We start from the raw sequence: 17,500 nt of genomic DNA, 5'->3' as shown, positions 1-17,500 counted from the left end.
AAAATAAAAAAAAATAAAAAAATAAAAAAATAAAAAAATAAAATAATAAAATAAAATTATTTTATGAGCATAAATATATATAAATATTTAGAAATATATAGAAATATAATTACATATATATATATATATATATATATATTTATTTATTTATTTATTTATTTGTGGGTGAAAAAGAGTGGGAAGATATATAATATATTTCGTGAGGTTAATTTTTTTTTAATGGGCTATCCTTTTTAGTTGCTGATTTTGCAACTTTTCTCTTCTTTTTTATATTAAATCCACGTTTCAGATTTTTTCTTTTTTTTTTTGCTGATCTAATATGATCAGAAACCGAAACGGTCGTACTCGTGTTACTAATTTGTCTGATATGATTTGCCTTAAATTTTTGATCATCCGAGATTTTCATTGATTTTATGGTTTGTACTAGTAGAGATAGCTTTTTTAAAAATTCATTTATATTTATATATATTTTTTGTGTAGACAACTCTTCATCTAGACGTTTCTGAAAGTTCAAGAATTCTGATAGATATTTTATGAATTGATTTTTAAACATTTGGATATTATTTTGCTTAATATAAAACATATTTGTTATTTTTTTTAAGAGAAGTAATAAATTTAAATTTACTTTTTTATTAAATGCATAAGCATTATTATCTGTTAATATCTGATTAAAATGTATATATATATTTTGTATAACGTGAGATAATTCATTAAGAGAGTATCCATTCAACATGCTTATATTATTTGCATCTTTATTTTTTATAATATTTAAATAATTATAATAATTTTCATCTTTCATTACGTAAATTTTTTTATTAGTTTCTTTTATAATATCAATAAATTTATTAGTTATATATTCTTTTTGTTGTAAATTTATATTATTTATTTTTTTATTATTATTATTATTATTAATATAATCATTAAGATCAACAACGGATATAAATTTATTTAAGATCGATTCAAAATAGAAATTATAAGAACCATTAAAAACTTGGTTAATATTAATATATCTTACAAATGAACTTTTAAAAAATATATTTAAATATTTTGAATAATATTCTTTGAGTTTTGGAATGTGATAAATAATTTGTATTAACTCAAACATATAATTAATTACAAAGTTTTTTTTTTTATCTTGTATTATTTTACTTTCTATATTATGATAACATTCTAAACATTTCAAACACATACGTAATATTTCTAAATTTTTTTTTTCTTTAATTATTATTGTTATAATTTTAAATATATATTTTTCTATTGATATATTTAATTTATCTATATCTTTCATTTCTATATCTTTTAATACTTTAAATGTATATAATATATGTACAATATGTTTTTCTAAAATTTTCATATCTTCAATATATATAGAACTTATCGATTTTCTTTTCTTTTTTTTTTCTTCTTCAAAATAATCATCACTATTAAGAGAACTCTCTGAACTTTCTTCAGTATCGGTTTGTTCACTATCTCTTTTGGAATAATTATCATCTAAATTATTATGATGGTTCTGTATCCTTTCATCATTATCTAAACTATTATGATAGTTATGTATCCTTTCATCATCATCTAAATTATTATGATGGTTCTGTATCCTTTCATCATCATCTAAACTATTATGATGATGGTTATGTATCCTTTCAACATCATCCACATTATCATTTTGATCTTTTTGATCACTTTCCTCATTATCACTAACATTGGTTTCAAAACCTTCCACAATATCTCTTTGTTTCGATATCATCTTTACTTTTTTTGACAAGACGACTAATGAATATAATAGATAGTATAAAGATTTTATAACGGATTGGGCACTTTGGTTTTTAAAATTAATTTTTAAACATTTTAATAATGATGTAACGTCATAAAATAAATTTGTATGGTTTTTTTTTTTTTTTATATCACTTTTTTTTCTTTTTTTATTTTGTTCATTCAGATTGTCATTTTCTTTACCATAATTATTTTGTGCTAGATTATTATTTGGTTCATCTGCTAGTATATCTAACAATGATTCACCAGATACAAGAATATTTTCTTCTTCGTTATCTTGTATTGGTAAGATGAAATGATTATTTTTTTGAATAATTTGATTTTCATCATTCGATTCATCTTCTTCTATGTTACTACTCCATATAATAGCTGGCGTTAAGCTTTTAAAATGTATAAATATTTTCTTTGAAATTTTGAGATATTTTATTTTATTTTTTTCTAAATAATTATATTGTACAAAGCAAGCAAAATAATTTTTATCATTCATTTTACTGCTAACTCTTTGATTTACAACATGATAATGTTTATAAAATTTAAAAAGTTTTTTTTTTAATTCGTTTGAGGAAGTTAAATATTGTTGATCTTTTAATAAATTATAAAGATTAAGAAAATCACAAAATATTTTCGTGTATCTTTTTTTTTTCAAGTTTTTTACTACTACATGTCCACCATGCATTTTTCCATGTGTATTATTATCCTTTATGTTGTTAATAATATAAAAGATGGTAAAATTAAAAACAAAAATGAGTACTTTGCCTAGTTCTATAATTTCGTTTGTACATAAATGAAATCCATCCATATCATTTTTATTATTATTATTATTGTGATTATTGTGATTATCATTTTTATTATTATTATTATTATTATTGTCATTATCATTTTTATTATTATTATTATTGTGATTATCATTTTTATTTTGATTGTTATATTCCCTTTTTATAATATTAATATACAACTTGAACATCTTTTTGATGATATAGAAATTTTTTTTTTTCATACACTTTTTATTAAATCCATCCACATAATCTAAATAGATCTCTTCCTTGAACATTTGTTTTGTTGATATTTTATCATTTTTTATTTGGTTATAATATTCTTCAGAAAATAGAATAGCTTCTTTTTTCTGTTTATAATATATTAACGTAGATTTATTTTTACCTGCATGGTTCATATTAATAATTTGAAAAAATGAATTAATTAAATTAAGCATACTTTTTAAGATAATAATTAAAAGGTTCATATTTTTTGTGAGATAGATAGAAGAATTAAGATTATCCATGTTGTTATAATTTTTTTTTTTTTTTGAATTACATGTATATAAAAGTTTCATTATATTAATAGTTTCATTCGTTAGTTGATACATAATTAAATTAATAATATTTTTGTCAAATAAAAAATTTGATTTGTCTTTATGTAAATCCAAAAAATCTAAATGTTTAAGAATTATAAATGTATTTTTATCATGTTTCATAACGATATCATGGATTTGATTTTTATTAATTTGATATTCGTTAATATGTAACGATTTAAATTTATTTCTATTTTTTTTATTAAAAAGATAGATCATATTATGTATATTGAAAGAATCTTTTTCTACATGGTTACTCTTCTTATGGATATTATCCGAAATATTGTTTATTTGTGTTTGCTTTAAATTTTTAATTTTTTGATTCTTTTCATATTTATGATCATCATATTTTATATATAGGATATATTTTATAATATTCTTAAAAATTACTTTATAAAAAAGAAGTCGTATATTAAGTTGATTATATCTATTCTTTGAGTTATATGCTAGCATGTGATATAAATTTTTATAGTTCAAATTTTTATTATTTAAAAACATTTGTAGTTCGTTATTAAAAAGGACGTTCAGAATATTCTTGTCTACATTGATGTATAAAAAGAAATTATTTTTGACAAGATTAAAAAAGTACGGGTTATAAAAACATTTTGCATAATTTTCTGATATAACATTATTTGTACAGGTATTTACATCTGTATGTTTTTTTACCACTGTTATATTTTTCGAATTATTTATATGTTGATCATCTATATGTTGATCATCTATATGTTGATCATCTACATGTTGATCATCTATATGTTGATCATCTATATGTTGATCATTTATATGTTCCTCTTCTTTTAATATTTTGTATATAAAAAATTTTTTAAAAAAAATCATGTCATGCAAATCACAGGTGTAGTCATATATTTTTATACATCTTGTTGTTAGATAATAAAAAAATAATAAAACATATACAAGTGAATATTCTCCTCCTTCTTGTTTTTCTTGTACCTGTTTTTGTAATACTTCATTTCTTATATATTTTAAATAATTATAATTTTTGTCTTTATGAGGAAAAAAAAAGGAATTCACAATATTTTTATTATTATTATTAATATTATTTTCTACATTTGATGTGTTGTTCCTATTATTTTTTTTATGTTTATTACTCTTTTTTACAAACATCTTTTTTTTTCCATACAAAATATTTTTCATGTGATCATATATTTTTACATCATCATATGGTTTCGATTTCGTAGCTTCAAATAAGATTTTATATATTTTGTTATATTGAGAAAACATATGTTTATACTTTTCCATAAATAAGATATTTTTATTAAATTTACTATTATTTAAAAATATATTTAAAACATCATTGTGGTTAGAATATACAATATTAATTAAATATAAAATAATGAAACAGAATTCTATACAATGATTTCCTTTTGTATTATTTACATTAATTTTATCTTTAATTGTGTTGAATATAAAATATATAGTATTTTTAAAATCTCTTAATATATCTAAATATAATTGTATAATAGTGTTATCATTTAATATATCATTCAATATAATATATTTATTTGGTTTTATATATAAAGATATGACAATTTTCATTTTATATAACAAATATACATATATTAAAAGATTATAATATTTTTTTAAAGTAAACCTTTTATTTATATCTATGTTCCTCAAATATACCAGCTCTCCTACTTTTTTGTATATATTTTTTATAAAAAATGTAATTAAATTATTTCGAACAAAAAAAAATATATTAAACAAGTTCTCAAGAAATAAGGGAAAGGAAGGATAACTTAAAACAAAATAAGGGATATAATTGCTTAATGTGAATATATATTTTTTATTTAATATATTATTTTTTAAATTCATAAAAAAGTAATGTTCATCTGAAGTAAGGTTTTTGCTATCTTCCTTTTTCAACTTTTCCAAATAAATCAGGATATTACTATAAAATATAAAATTAAATAAAAATTTGTTTCTAGCAAAATGGTTTTGTGGGACATCAGTGTATTTGTTTGGTGCATTAGTAGCTTTATTTGATTTTGTAATTTGGTTATCACCATCGTCATTATCATCATCATCATCATCATCATCGTCATCGTCATCGTCATCGTAATCGCCACCCTTATCATCGTCATCGTCATCGTAATCGTAATCGCCACCCTTATCATCGTCATCATCCTTCACATTTTCATTTTTTTTTTCTTTCGGACGTCTTGGCTCACCTTCAACAGCATCACTCTCAAAAGGTAAACTTTTTCTTAACAATTTGTATGTCCTCTTTACATCTGCCTTTCTCATATATTTATATAAGTAAAATAAAAAATCTGCTAAGGAATCCATATATTCTTGCTGTCCGATAAATAAGGAGAAGCATTTGAATAATCTTCTTAAGTTATTAAAAATAATTTTCTTGTCATTTTCTTTTAATAAAGATATAGGTATACTTAAAACATCCTTTTCGAAATCTCGTTTTAAAATATTATCTATATATTTAAATACTTCTTTTATCTTTTTCTCATTTTTTTTATTCTCATCATTTTTTAATATATTGTAAATATTATGTAGTCCTGCTTTGTTCTTCTCACCATACATCTGGCTGTTATTAAAAATATCTTTTACAAGAAATTCCTTCATATCTCTCGGACTTTTTTTCTTTTAAAAAAAAGGAGAATATGACACCAGCAAAATAAATCAATATATATAAATATATTATATTATATTATATTATATTATGTTATGTTATGTTATATTATGTTTTTTTTTTTTTTTTTTTTTTTTTTTTTTTTTTTTTTTTTTTTTTTTTTTCCTTTTTTCTTTGAATTATATGTAGATATGAATAAAGCGTGATAAAAACAAGAATTAAAAAAAATTACATTTTCTTTTTAATAAAAGAAAAAAAATTCAACACAATATAAAAGAAATATATAAAAATGTTATGAACGTTGTTATGTTTATATATATATATTTAACTTCTGAGATGCTCATAATAAAATAATAAAATAATAAAAACAATATTATAATAATAATTTATAGAAAAAAATTTACAAAAGGTATATATTTTAATTATTTTTTCTTTTTATTAGTAAAAGAAAAAAAAAAAAAAAGGAAAAAAGGGATTTATATATATATTTTTTTTTAATATGAAAATACAACTATATAATATAATATATAAATATTATATATATATATTTTTCTTATATAAATTAATAAAATTATAAAACTTTGATTATAATATAATAATGAAACATATATATTATATATATATATATATATATATATATATAAAAACAACATTGCTAATATAATATATATATATATATATATATGTAAATATTTTATTGGGGGAATTTCATATATTTACTATAAGCCCCATATACATATATTATATATATATATATATATATATATATATATATATATATTATATATTTATATTTATATTATTCACTTTTTTATTTAACTAAGCATATAAAAATTAGCTTATTTCTCTTTTTATTATTTTTATGAAATATAACCAATAAATATAAAAATTTTGGGTTTAGTAAAATAAAATATAGAGATTGTAATTTTTTTTTTTTTTTTTTTTTTCCTTTTATTATTTCTAATATATTTATAATGTTATAACCCTTCTGTAGAAAAACGTAAGGAAAATAAAATGAGAACAAGTTAAAAATGTGTCATCATATATTTAATAGATAAATTTTTATAAATACATACATACATATATATATATATATATATAATATATATTTATTTATTTATATATTTTAATTTTGTTTATTCTATATATATATATATATATATATATATATATATATTTATTTATTTATATATTTATATAATATTTACAAAAGTCATGTTTTTGAAGAAAAAAAAAAAAAATGAATAATTATGCAACATTTTTTTTTAAAAAAAAGTAAAGTTACCTTTTCTAGTATCAAGTTAAAAGGGTTGTTATATAAATATTTAAGAAATGATGGGAAGGAGAAGAATAAAGAAAAAAAGAACACGTTGAATTGGTATATATATAATAAAAGAAAAAGGATTGAGGAGATACAAAAATTAACAGGTAATGAAAAATATAATGAACTTATATTATATTCTTTTTTTCATAATAAAAATATAAAAAGTACAAGAGATTATAAAAGGTTATATTATTATTGTAATTTCTTAAAATGCGATATATTAACATTTATAAAAAAAGATATAGAAAATTTAAGAAAACAAAAATATAAATATTTTACTATAAATAATAGGAGACATTCATTTAAAAAAGTTTTATATATTTATTTAAATAACAATATTAAGATTAATGATAATGATCAAACACATTATTTATTTGAATTATTACAAAAACATTTATTAAAAACAAGTCCTTATAATATATTCCTTTTTTTAAAATTGTCTACGGAATATAAATATTTTGAAAAACTTAAAATATTTACATTGGATATATTTATAAGTAAAATTAACAAACATATGATCAATGAAGAAAATCAAAAAAAATATGAACATGCTAAGAAAAATGTAAAATATATAAATCAAAATAAAAAAAAACCAGCTTCCCAAATGTCTATTGATAACAAGTCTTTATCAAATTGTGTGAACATCCATAAATCTGATGAGCAAAATAAAGTGAGTACAAAATCAAAAAAATATACACATATACAAACGCAAACGTCAACACAAACGTCAACACAAACGTCAACACAAACGTCAACACAAACGCCAACACAAACGTCAACACAAACGTCAACACAAACGTCAACACAAACGTCAACATTAAAACCATGTAATGATCATGATAATGTTAATTTATACCCCTTGAAAAGCTTAACATATGAATATATAAGGAGCAATAAATTTTTTACATGTAATAACAAAAATCATACCTGCGCATTTAAAAATATATATATGTTTGATGTAATACATTTTATAAATAATAATATAAATATAAATCATAATGAAGTACATAAAAATTATAAAAATGAATGCGCATCTAAAGTAAGTGATGATCATATTATTTTTGAGCAAAGTGATGGTTTTCAAAAGGGGGCATTTAATAATTCACAAGCGGATAATATAGGAAGAAATAATTTACAAGGGGATAATATAAGACAAAATAACTTACAAGGGGATAATATAAGACAAAATAACTTACAAGGGGATAATATAAGAAAAAATAACTTACAAGGGGATAATATAAGAAAAAATAACTTACAAGGGGATAATATAAAAAAGGTTTATTCAAGAGAGAGCTCTTTAAAAAATACTAATAAGAAGTGTGCTCCTTTAAAGAATTACCTTTATTATAACAATAATCACCATTTTGAATTAAAAAATAAGTTGAACTATAAAATGAAAGATAATGATGTAAGCATAATAAGAAGAGATGATCATATAGATAAAAGCGAAATAAAATATTTTTACTACACACGGAGAACAAATAATGTAGGTGTATATAAAGAAATATATGAAAAATCTGATCAATATAAAATGATAAAATATTATGAAGAGTTAAAGAAAAGAAATGTAAAAACCAAAGAAGAAAACAAAATGAGCAACACAACAAATAAAATTACAAAAGATAATATCACACAAGAATGTTTACAAAACAATAAATTAAGAGATCATTTTAAAAAAATAAGGGATCAAATATTAAGCATAGAAAATGATATAAAACTTGATAGTATATTGATAAATAAAAATATAACTGATCAACAAGAAAGTGTATCAAAAATTGGATCCATAAAAAATAACATAATAACAAACAATAATATACATAGTAACAATAATAATGATAATAATAATAATAATAATAATAATAATAATAATAATACTTATAATATATTTACCTTTAATAATGGAGATATAAAATATCCCCCTTTATTTAAAGATCACATTTTAAATATACTTTTATCCTTTTGTATTAATAATTATCAAGATAGTATGTATAAATATTTAAAATATATATTTTTTTCCAACTTTTATTTCTATAATCCCATATTTCTTTTTTATTATTTCTCTTATATCTCTTGTACTGAAAAAAATTTGTACCAAATGTATTTAAAAGAATTTATAAAGTTTTTAAATAACATAATTGTAGAATTTCATTTTTATTTATTACCATTCTTTTTAAATTTAAATTATTCCAACATATTTTTAAATTTTTTTATAAAATACTGGAATACAATTTCATCAGGAAAAAAAGACATGTCAATAATATATAGATTGAGTAGTAATCATAAATTTGTTATGGATATTATAACATATTCACATAAACAAAAACAAAAACAAGATATACATACAACACAAAATGTAGAAAAAAATATAACTCTCTTCATGAACTTGTTTTTACAAATATATTCTTCTGATGTAATTATAGAAAAAGCAAAACACACATATTTAGAAAACCTCTTTTTGTATGACACTGATAAGGAGACTAATAAGGAAGATAATATTATAAAAGATGCTAGCAGTACAAAAGAAAAGAATGATCTTATTAATAAAAACAAATCATGTCATCATACTATACATAATGTAGAAGATGAAAAATCATTAATCGGAACTATATTTTTTAATTTTCTAAAATATAAAGGATTGTTTAATAAATATGAAACGGATATAAAAAATATGAACATCCAAAAAGAACAAGTCTTCAATAATGAAATCATAAATAGTAATAATTTTATAAAAAAAAAAAAAAAAAAAATCCATATGATTGAAGGATATAATACATCTCAAAGTTATGAATATCCACATGATAATATTTCACTTAATTCAGAACAAAATAAAAATTCTTTAAATGTTTTAAAAAAAAATTTTATTGACAATACAAATACTTCGACATGTAGGTATGACAATTTGAACAAAATGAAGATAACAAGACGTATGGAAAAAAAAGAACAAGAAAAAAAATTGATAAAAAATATGATAAAAAATGTGATAAAAAATGTAATAAAAAATATGAGTTCTTGTTATAATGAGAAGATATATGAATTTAATATGTTAGCATCTTATATTAATACATGTATAAAACAAAAAGGAATAAAATTTATAAAGCACATGTGCGACAATACATATAATAATGTACATAATAATATAGATAAAATAGAAAAAAAGAAACAGCAAGGAGATTTTATTATATTAAGTGATGAGGATTTAAAATATAACAACATATGTATTAAAAAGAAAGATATATTACAGAACTTTATTCTGTTTTGTAAAATGAATATGTTTGAATGTAGTTCTTATATGAATAAAATTATATATTTTTATTTGAATGAATATAACGATAAAGAGTTACTAAATATTTTGATAAGCCATTTTAAACTGAACAATAATAATAATAATAATAATAATATGAATAATATAGGAAGTGTTATTAATTCAAATAATGTAAATATTAACAATGTATCTATAAATAATAGTAAAAATAATGTATGTGTAAATAATTTAAGTATGGATATGCCCAATATCAACACACAATTTAAAAATAAGAAAAAGGAGGAATATTATTGTTCATATGATCTACTACTTGTTAATAAAATACTAAATATTTTCATATATAAAAAAAAATTCATCTCTTTAAATAATAGTATAATTATATCAAATCTTTTAGCAAAACAACAATTATATAATAATAATTTTTTTCGTTTCCTAGGAAAAAATAATTTTATATATGATATAAAGAATTGTAATATTCATTCATTAGTTTCACTCATATATTCCTTTGGGAAATTAAAAATGAAAAATATACATCTCGATTTATATAAAGGTATGATCAAAGAAATTATTTATAATATTGAAAAAATTAATGAATATGGTTTATCATGTTTACTTTATGGATTATATAATTTAATAGATAAAAAAAAAGAAAGAAATCTTACTATTATAAATTATGATTATGCAAAATATAAAAATGTAAAACATTATCATAACAAAAATTACAATACATATTATATTCCTTCTAATCATTTACAAAAAGTAACTACAACAAAGGGTCACTGTAAAAAAGATGTACTACTACATAGGGAAGGTATCAACATGAAGCAAAATGAAAATATGGTGGGAAGTGTATCTAATGATGATACTATAAATAAACATGATAATATATGTAATGATGATACTATAAATAAACATGATATTATATGTAATGATGATACTATAAATAAACATGATAATATATGTAATGATGATACTATAAATAAACATGATAATATATGTAATGATGATACTATAAATAAATATGATAATAAGAAAGATCTTGTATCTAGGTCCCCATATGTAAATGATCAAAAGAATACAAATAATCATGCGAAGGAATCAAATGAAATTAGAATTCTTGAAGATATTTTGATAAAAGAAATTATAAAAAGATTAATTTTTTTTAAAAATATGAATATAAATTCTTTCTGTATATCCATTTCTTGTTTATCGAAAATAAATATTTTTCCAAAAGAATTATATGAAGAAATAAAAGATGTAACATATAAATATATTAATAGTGTTAATGTAACATCTTTACAACATTTATCATTAGCTTTAGCAAAATATTATATAACAAACAAAAAGGAGAACATAAATCATAATATAATTTACGATATATATGATTATTTGTTCATTTATAAAATGCGTGATATTTCTTTTAAATGTGCATGTAAGTTTTTATATACATTAGGCTTGTTAAATATAAGAAATGAAAATTATATATTAATATTGCTTATGGTTATAGCTAATGAGAGAGGTATATTAAATAATGTACATGTACAAGAGGGTAATCTAAATTTTAATCGTCATAATAATAACATGTATTATGAAAATGTAAAGAAGTTATATTACCAACCAGAAAAATATAATACATATAATAATAATAATAATAATAATAATGATAATATAGGTCTTAATAATACTAAATTTATGAATATATTAAATAACAAATTGTTTGATCCTTATCATAATAGTAAATTAAATTCTTCTTTATATAAATCATTAGATATATTAAAAAAAAAGGAATATTTTAAAAGTTATTATAATTCTTATTTATTTTTTAATATACCTAAATATAAATTAAATATAAATAATATATTATTAAATTTTTCAAACGTTGATAATAGTTATTTGATTAATGTTTTAGATGCTTTATATAATTTATCATATTATTCTTATTTCTCTATACATATATGTATCATTATCAAAAATATCTTGATAAAGCACATACATGACATGAAGGTTTCTAGTATTATGTCTTTATTATATTCTTATGTCAATTTACATTTCTATGATTATTCTTTATATTATATAGAAAAGGAAATATTTCTATTGGAGGATATAAATAATAATGGTAATATGAAATCTGACTGCCCACATAATAATAATAATAATAATAATGATAATGATATTAATAATATTAATAGTAATAATAATATTAATAGTAATGATATTATTAATAGTAATAATAATATTAATTATTATTGTCGTTTGGGTGATCATTCAATATGTAATGATAAGAACAAATATATATTCCATTTTAATATGTATAAGAATAATACAACCATAAATAACTATCCTACAAATAGTTCATACAGTTCAAATAATGTAAAATATAATAATTTACAAAGTGAGTTCAAAAAAGTATATAATTGTTTATTAAATAATTTTGTAAATTTAAATGATCAAGAAAAAAGGCTATATGTCGAAAAATTGAAGTCCTTAATTTCTGAGATGAAAAATAATAATAAATTTTATTATGTTAAAGATATATATAACAATATGAATCAAGGTATTAGTACGGAATATATTTTATCTATGATACATGATTATGATCAAAGTAAAAAAACAATAAATAATTATAAACAAAATTTTGCTATTCCAAATAATGTTCATAAAAAATTAAATTATTCTGATGATGATCAAATTATTAAATACAAGAACAAAACACACATAAATGAATCTCTTAACAATATAACAATGTTACAAAATTATAAGGTTAAAGATAAACATATGAATACTACAGAACAAATAAATAAAATAAATTTATTACATAGTGAATCCATACATCTAAATTATCAAACCACTTATAAATTTCAAGAGATAAAAAATGTTGTGGACCAATTTGGCTGTTTTATTAAAAACGAAAAATCAAAAAAACATCAATCGGATAATACAAATCGGCATTTAACAGATGAAGCAAATGTAAATATAGATCAGCATGTTGAACATATGGAAAGACATATATATGAATATAACGATTTGCATAAACATAAAAATGAAGATAATGATTTATATTTGTATGATCATAAAGAAGAAGGTGTGTCGTCTTCATTCTTTCAGAAAGAAAAAAGAAGTTATCTGGATAAAGTACTTATTGAAGAAATAAAAAAAAAAGAATATTATGATGAGTTTTTCATGTTAAAACATCGAGAATATTACAAAGAAGATATACTAAACTTATGTTTAGAAACGTTATTAAAAAATACAAATTATATTTTAAATAATTATAAACAATATAAAAATACGAATATTTTTTTTCTTATCCTTTTTTATAATATTTTCTTACCATATACAAATAATGATATATTAATATATTTAAATACAATCCAACGAAATTTTGCATTCTACAACAACAACAATAATAATAATAATAATAATAGTAATAATAATAAAATCAGAGATTATTCTTTTGAAGACATTTTAAAAAATATCGAATTATTAAATTTTAATGATCATATTATTCATAATTTAATAAGGTCTAAAAATTTATCTCATATTCTTATACCACGTGTTAATATATTACAACATGATAACAACTTTTTAAATAAAGCTATTCATCTCAAGAGTACCTTTATAGAAGATAAAATGTCTGTAGATAAAAATAAAAAAAATTATAATAATTATGACGAACATAATACATGTGCAAAATATAATAGTACATATGATACATCGGGGATATCCTATACAAAGAATGAACAAAATAGCTACAATAATTTTGATGAATTTTTAAATAATTATAACACACATTTAGATATGAAAAAAATAAATCTGGAAAAAATAGTCCCGTTGAATTTGCTTTATAAATTTTTCCAGCTTTTTAATTTCAACATAAATAACGTACAACTAATATATTTATTAAATGAGGTATATAAGGAAAAAGATCTAAATGGGGATGTGGATGTGCAACGAATATTAACACAAGGTGAAACAAATGAAAATGTGAACAATGTGAAGAATATGAACAATGTGAAGAATATGAACAATGTGAACAATGTGAACAATGTGAACAATGTGAACAATGTGAACAATGCGAACAATGTGAACAGCGTGAACAATGTGAACAATATGAACAATGTGAACAATATGAACAGTGCGAACAATGAGAACAATATGAACAATGGGAACAGCGTGAACAATAATATGTACAATTTGAATAATACATATCGATTTAAAAACATATCATGTCCATTAATACAAATAAAAAATAAAACCCTAATTATTCAAAAAAAAGACAAAAAAATTTATTTCAAAAACTTCAACATGATAGATCATTATTTCAAACCAGCAAGAGGATTATTAATAAATATATTAGATCATCATACATATAATTCATTATTTATTTATGTTGATGTTTATATAGTTGCGTATAAAGTTGATATACTTATTGAACGATTTAATAGGTAGAGCTAACGGAGGGTCCTTCTTACATATATGAATAATAAACATATGTATAAACCAACATGTATATATAAATATATATATATATGTATGCACACATTTATACAATTTTATTTTTTTGTATGGGACATGCCCATTCAATCTTTAACTTGTCTCTTTTGTTCATTTTTAATTAAATTGTTATAGATTCATAATATTGCACATTTTGACATTTCAACTTAAAATGGTTTACATATATATATATATATATTTATATATTTATATATTTATATATTTATATATTTATTTATTTATATATTTATTTATTTATTTATATATTTATTTATTTATTTATTTTTATATTTAATCAATCAAGACAACATTTTGATTGTCACTTTCTTCGTCGTCAATTATTATTTCTTCTACTTTAATCGAGTCCTGTTTTCTCTTTTTAGTAGGTTGTTTTTCATCGTTTGTTTCCTTATGTTCGTCGGATAATATATGTTTCTTTTTTTTAACGCTACAAAAATTAAATGATGTAAATATATAAACATTTATTTATAAGGCATATGTTGGAAAGGAATCGAAGTATCATAACATTAAAATGGATATTATATAATATAAATTATTTACGACTCGCATGTATATAAATAAATAAATAAATAAATAAATACATATACATACATACATATATACATATATATATATATACATATATATATATATACATATATATATATATATATGTGCATATATTTCATTTTACCTTTCAGTGTCCATATTTCCTTCGACGTGCATATAAGTTATGTTTCTTTTTTTCGAAGGAACCTTTTTTTGTTGTATAAAATATTCTGTTTCCAGGGAAGGGTCTTCTTTTAAGTGCATTTCCAATTGATCATTGTTATTTTGAAAATCTGTAAGTAATAATATTTCATCATGTTTTATATTCCAATAATTTAAGGAAGCATATAGATTTTGTATATAATCATCATCATTTTCTTGAAATAAATCATAGTCAAATATATTTCTATCATCTTTATCTAGGAAAGGATATAAAAATGACAATTCATTCATACATATATCTTTTACAAAATTATATAATGTCATTTTGTCGAAATTTTTTATATATATATGTATAGTAGGTTGCTGACATATATAACAATTTGGATTGGGGATTTCTAAAGGTTCAGCATTAACTAAGTTTCCTCTTGAAAATATTTTATTTCCGTTAACTATACTTTTTACCCATACATGTTTAGCTTTACTATTTCGTATATTAAAATGGTCTGTCTTATATTCTTCTTCATCACAATAACTAGCATTATCCTCATAATTGTTGTTATTATTATTATTATTATTATTATTATTATTATTATTATTACTATTATTACTATTTATTTTTTTTTTATTTTTATTTTTTAATGTTTCAAAATATTCAATCACATGAATTAATTGAAAAGCTTGTAAGGAGGCAACAATGGCGTTAGTCGAAGATATTGCAGGTATGATATTTCCTGCTATGGATTGTATATCAAATTTACTTTTTTGATTAATTGAAAAATTTAACATTCTAATATTGGATATAGATGTTATAAAATTTATACATTCATCATCATCTTTATCAAAAATTAAATATTGTTGTTCTTTTTTATTTATATTGAGATATTTATATAATTTTAAAAATGTTTTTATATACATTTCTATACATTTTTTTTTATCCCATATATTTTGTGACGATAACATGAGTACATTATCATCTTTTTCTCTATTTGTTTCTTCACAATTGAAATTATTAGAATAATATTTGTTATCACCCATATTGTTTTTATTATTATCATTCAATTTGTCTATATTTTTTTCATTATTCTTATGTTCATTTTCATATTCAAAAAGATCTATAATATTCTCATCACATTCAAAATGTATTGGTATAGGAATAGTTGTATAATCTTTCTTTAAATAAATTAACTCTTTTATAGTATCATTAAATAAATAATTAAAAATAAAAATTATAATTTCCTTCTTATCCATATTCCTTTTCTTAGATTCTTCTTCTATATGATTTTTAATATCTATTAATGTTTCGTTATCATTTTTACAAAAAAATGTCTCAAATATTAATCTCCCCCAAGCAACACAATGTTCAGGTAAAGAAGGTGTTTGTCTTATTGTACATATAGCATATGTTTTATTTTTTGGTTTTTCTTCACAACTATAACATTTTGTTTGGTTATAATATATAGGATATACCTGACCATTATAACCTGTACTTCCAGCTTCTATTAATACTTTTTTTTCCATTATACATAACTTATTTACATATTTTCGAGCTTTTATATTATCTAATGCATTAATTACATAATCATATTTTCTTATATCACTACTTTTCATAGTACAAACGTCAAATGTATAAGCATTTATATTTAAATCCTTTTTATGCTCTAATGCTCTCTCTTTTGCTACATGAGATTTATACTCTTTTACATCTTTCTTTTTAAATAAAAATTGCCTATTCAAATTAGTGATATCTATCGTATCTATATCTATAATGTCAATATTCTTACAACCTATTGTTATTATATTTTTTAAAAACTCACTACCAATACCACCCGCTCCTACCAACAATATTCTCATATTCTCTATCTTATCACACACCTCATCGCTAAATAGCTTTCTTATCGTTTTATGCATTTTTACAAATATTTATAAAGACACACAAAAAAAAAAAAAAAAAAAAAAAAAATATATAAATATATATGAAAAAAA

At 19.9% G+C, this 17,500-nt stretch overlaps 3 protein-coding genes across 3 annotated transcripts; 1 reads left to right on the top strand and 2 right to left on the bottom strand.

The window, feature by feature from the left end:
* Positions 1-205: 205 nt before the first annotated feature.
* On the bottom strand, positions 206-5,719 carry PRSY57_1236400 (hypothetical protein; the record flags this gene model as incomplete). Its single annotated transcript, XM_012908782.2, has 1 exon — positions 206-5,719. The coding sequence occupies one exon, from the start codon at positions 5,717-5,719 to the stop codon at positions 206-208; it is 5,514 nt and encodes a 1,837-aa protein (XP_012764236.2).
* Positions 5,720-6,976: 1,257 nt separating this feature from the next.
* On the top strand, positions 6,977-14,761 carry PRSY57_1236300 (hypothetical protein; the record flags this gene model as incomplete). Its single annotated transcript, XM_012908781.2, has 1 exon — positions 6,977-14,761. The coding sequence occupies one exon, from the start codon at positions 6,977-6,979 to the stop codon at positions 14,759-14,761; it is 7,785 nt and encodes a 2,594-aa protein (XP_012764235.2).
* Positions 14,762-15,097: 336 nt separating this feature from the next.
* On the bottom strand, positions 15,098-17,425 carry PRSY57_1236200 (SUMO-activating enzyme subunit 2, putative; the record flags this gene model as incomplete). Its single annotated transcript, XM_012908780.2, has 2 exons — positions 15,098-15,254; positions 15,501-17,425. 2 exons carry the CDS (start codon positions 17,423-17,425, stop codon positions 15,098-15,100), a joined length of 2,082 nt encoding a protein of 693 aa, XP_012764234.2.
* Positions 17,426-17,500: the final 75 nt, after the last annotated feature.

This window comes from Plasmodium reichenowi, chromosome 12 (assembly GCF_001601855.1).
Source record: "Plasmodium reichenowi strain SY57 chromosome 12, whole genome shotgun sequence".
Taxonomy (NCBI): domain Eukaryota; phylum Apicomplexa; class Aconoidasida; order Haemosporida; family Plasmodiidae; genus Plasmodium; species Plasmodium reichenowi.
This window is presented reverse-complemented; position numbering and strand designations above follow the sequence as displayed.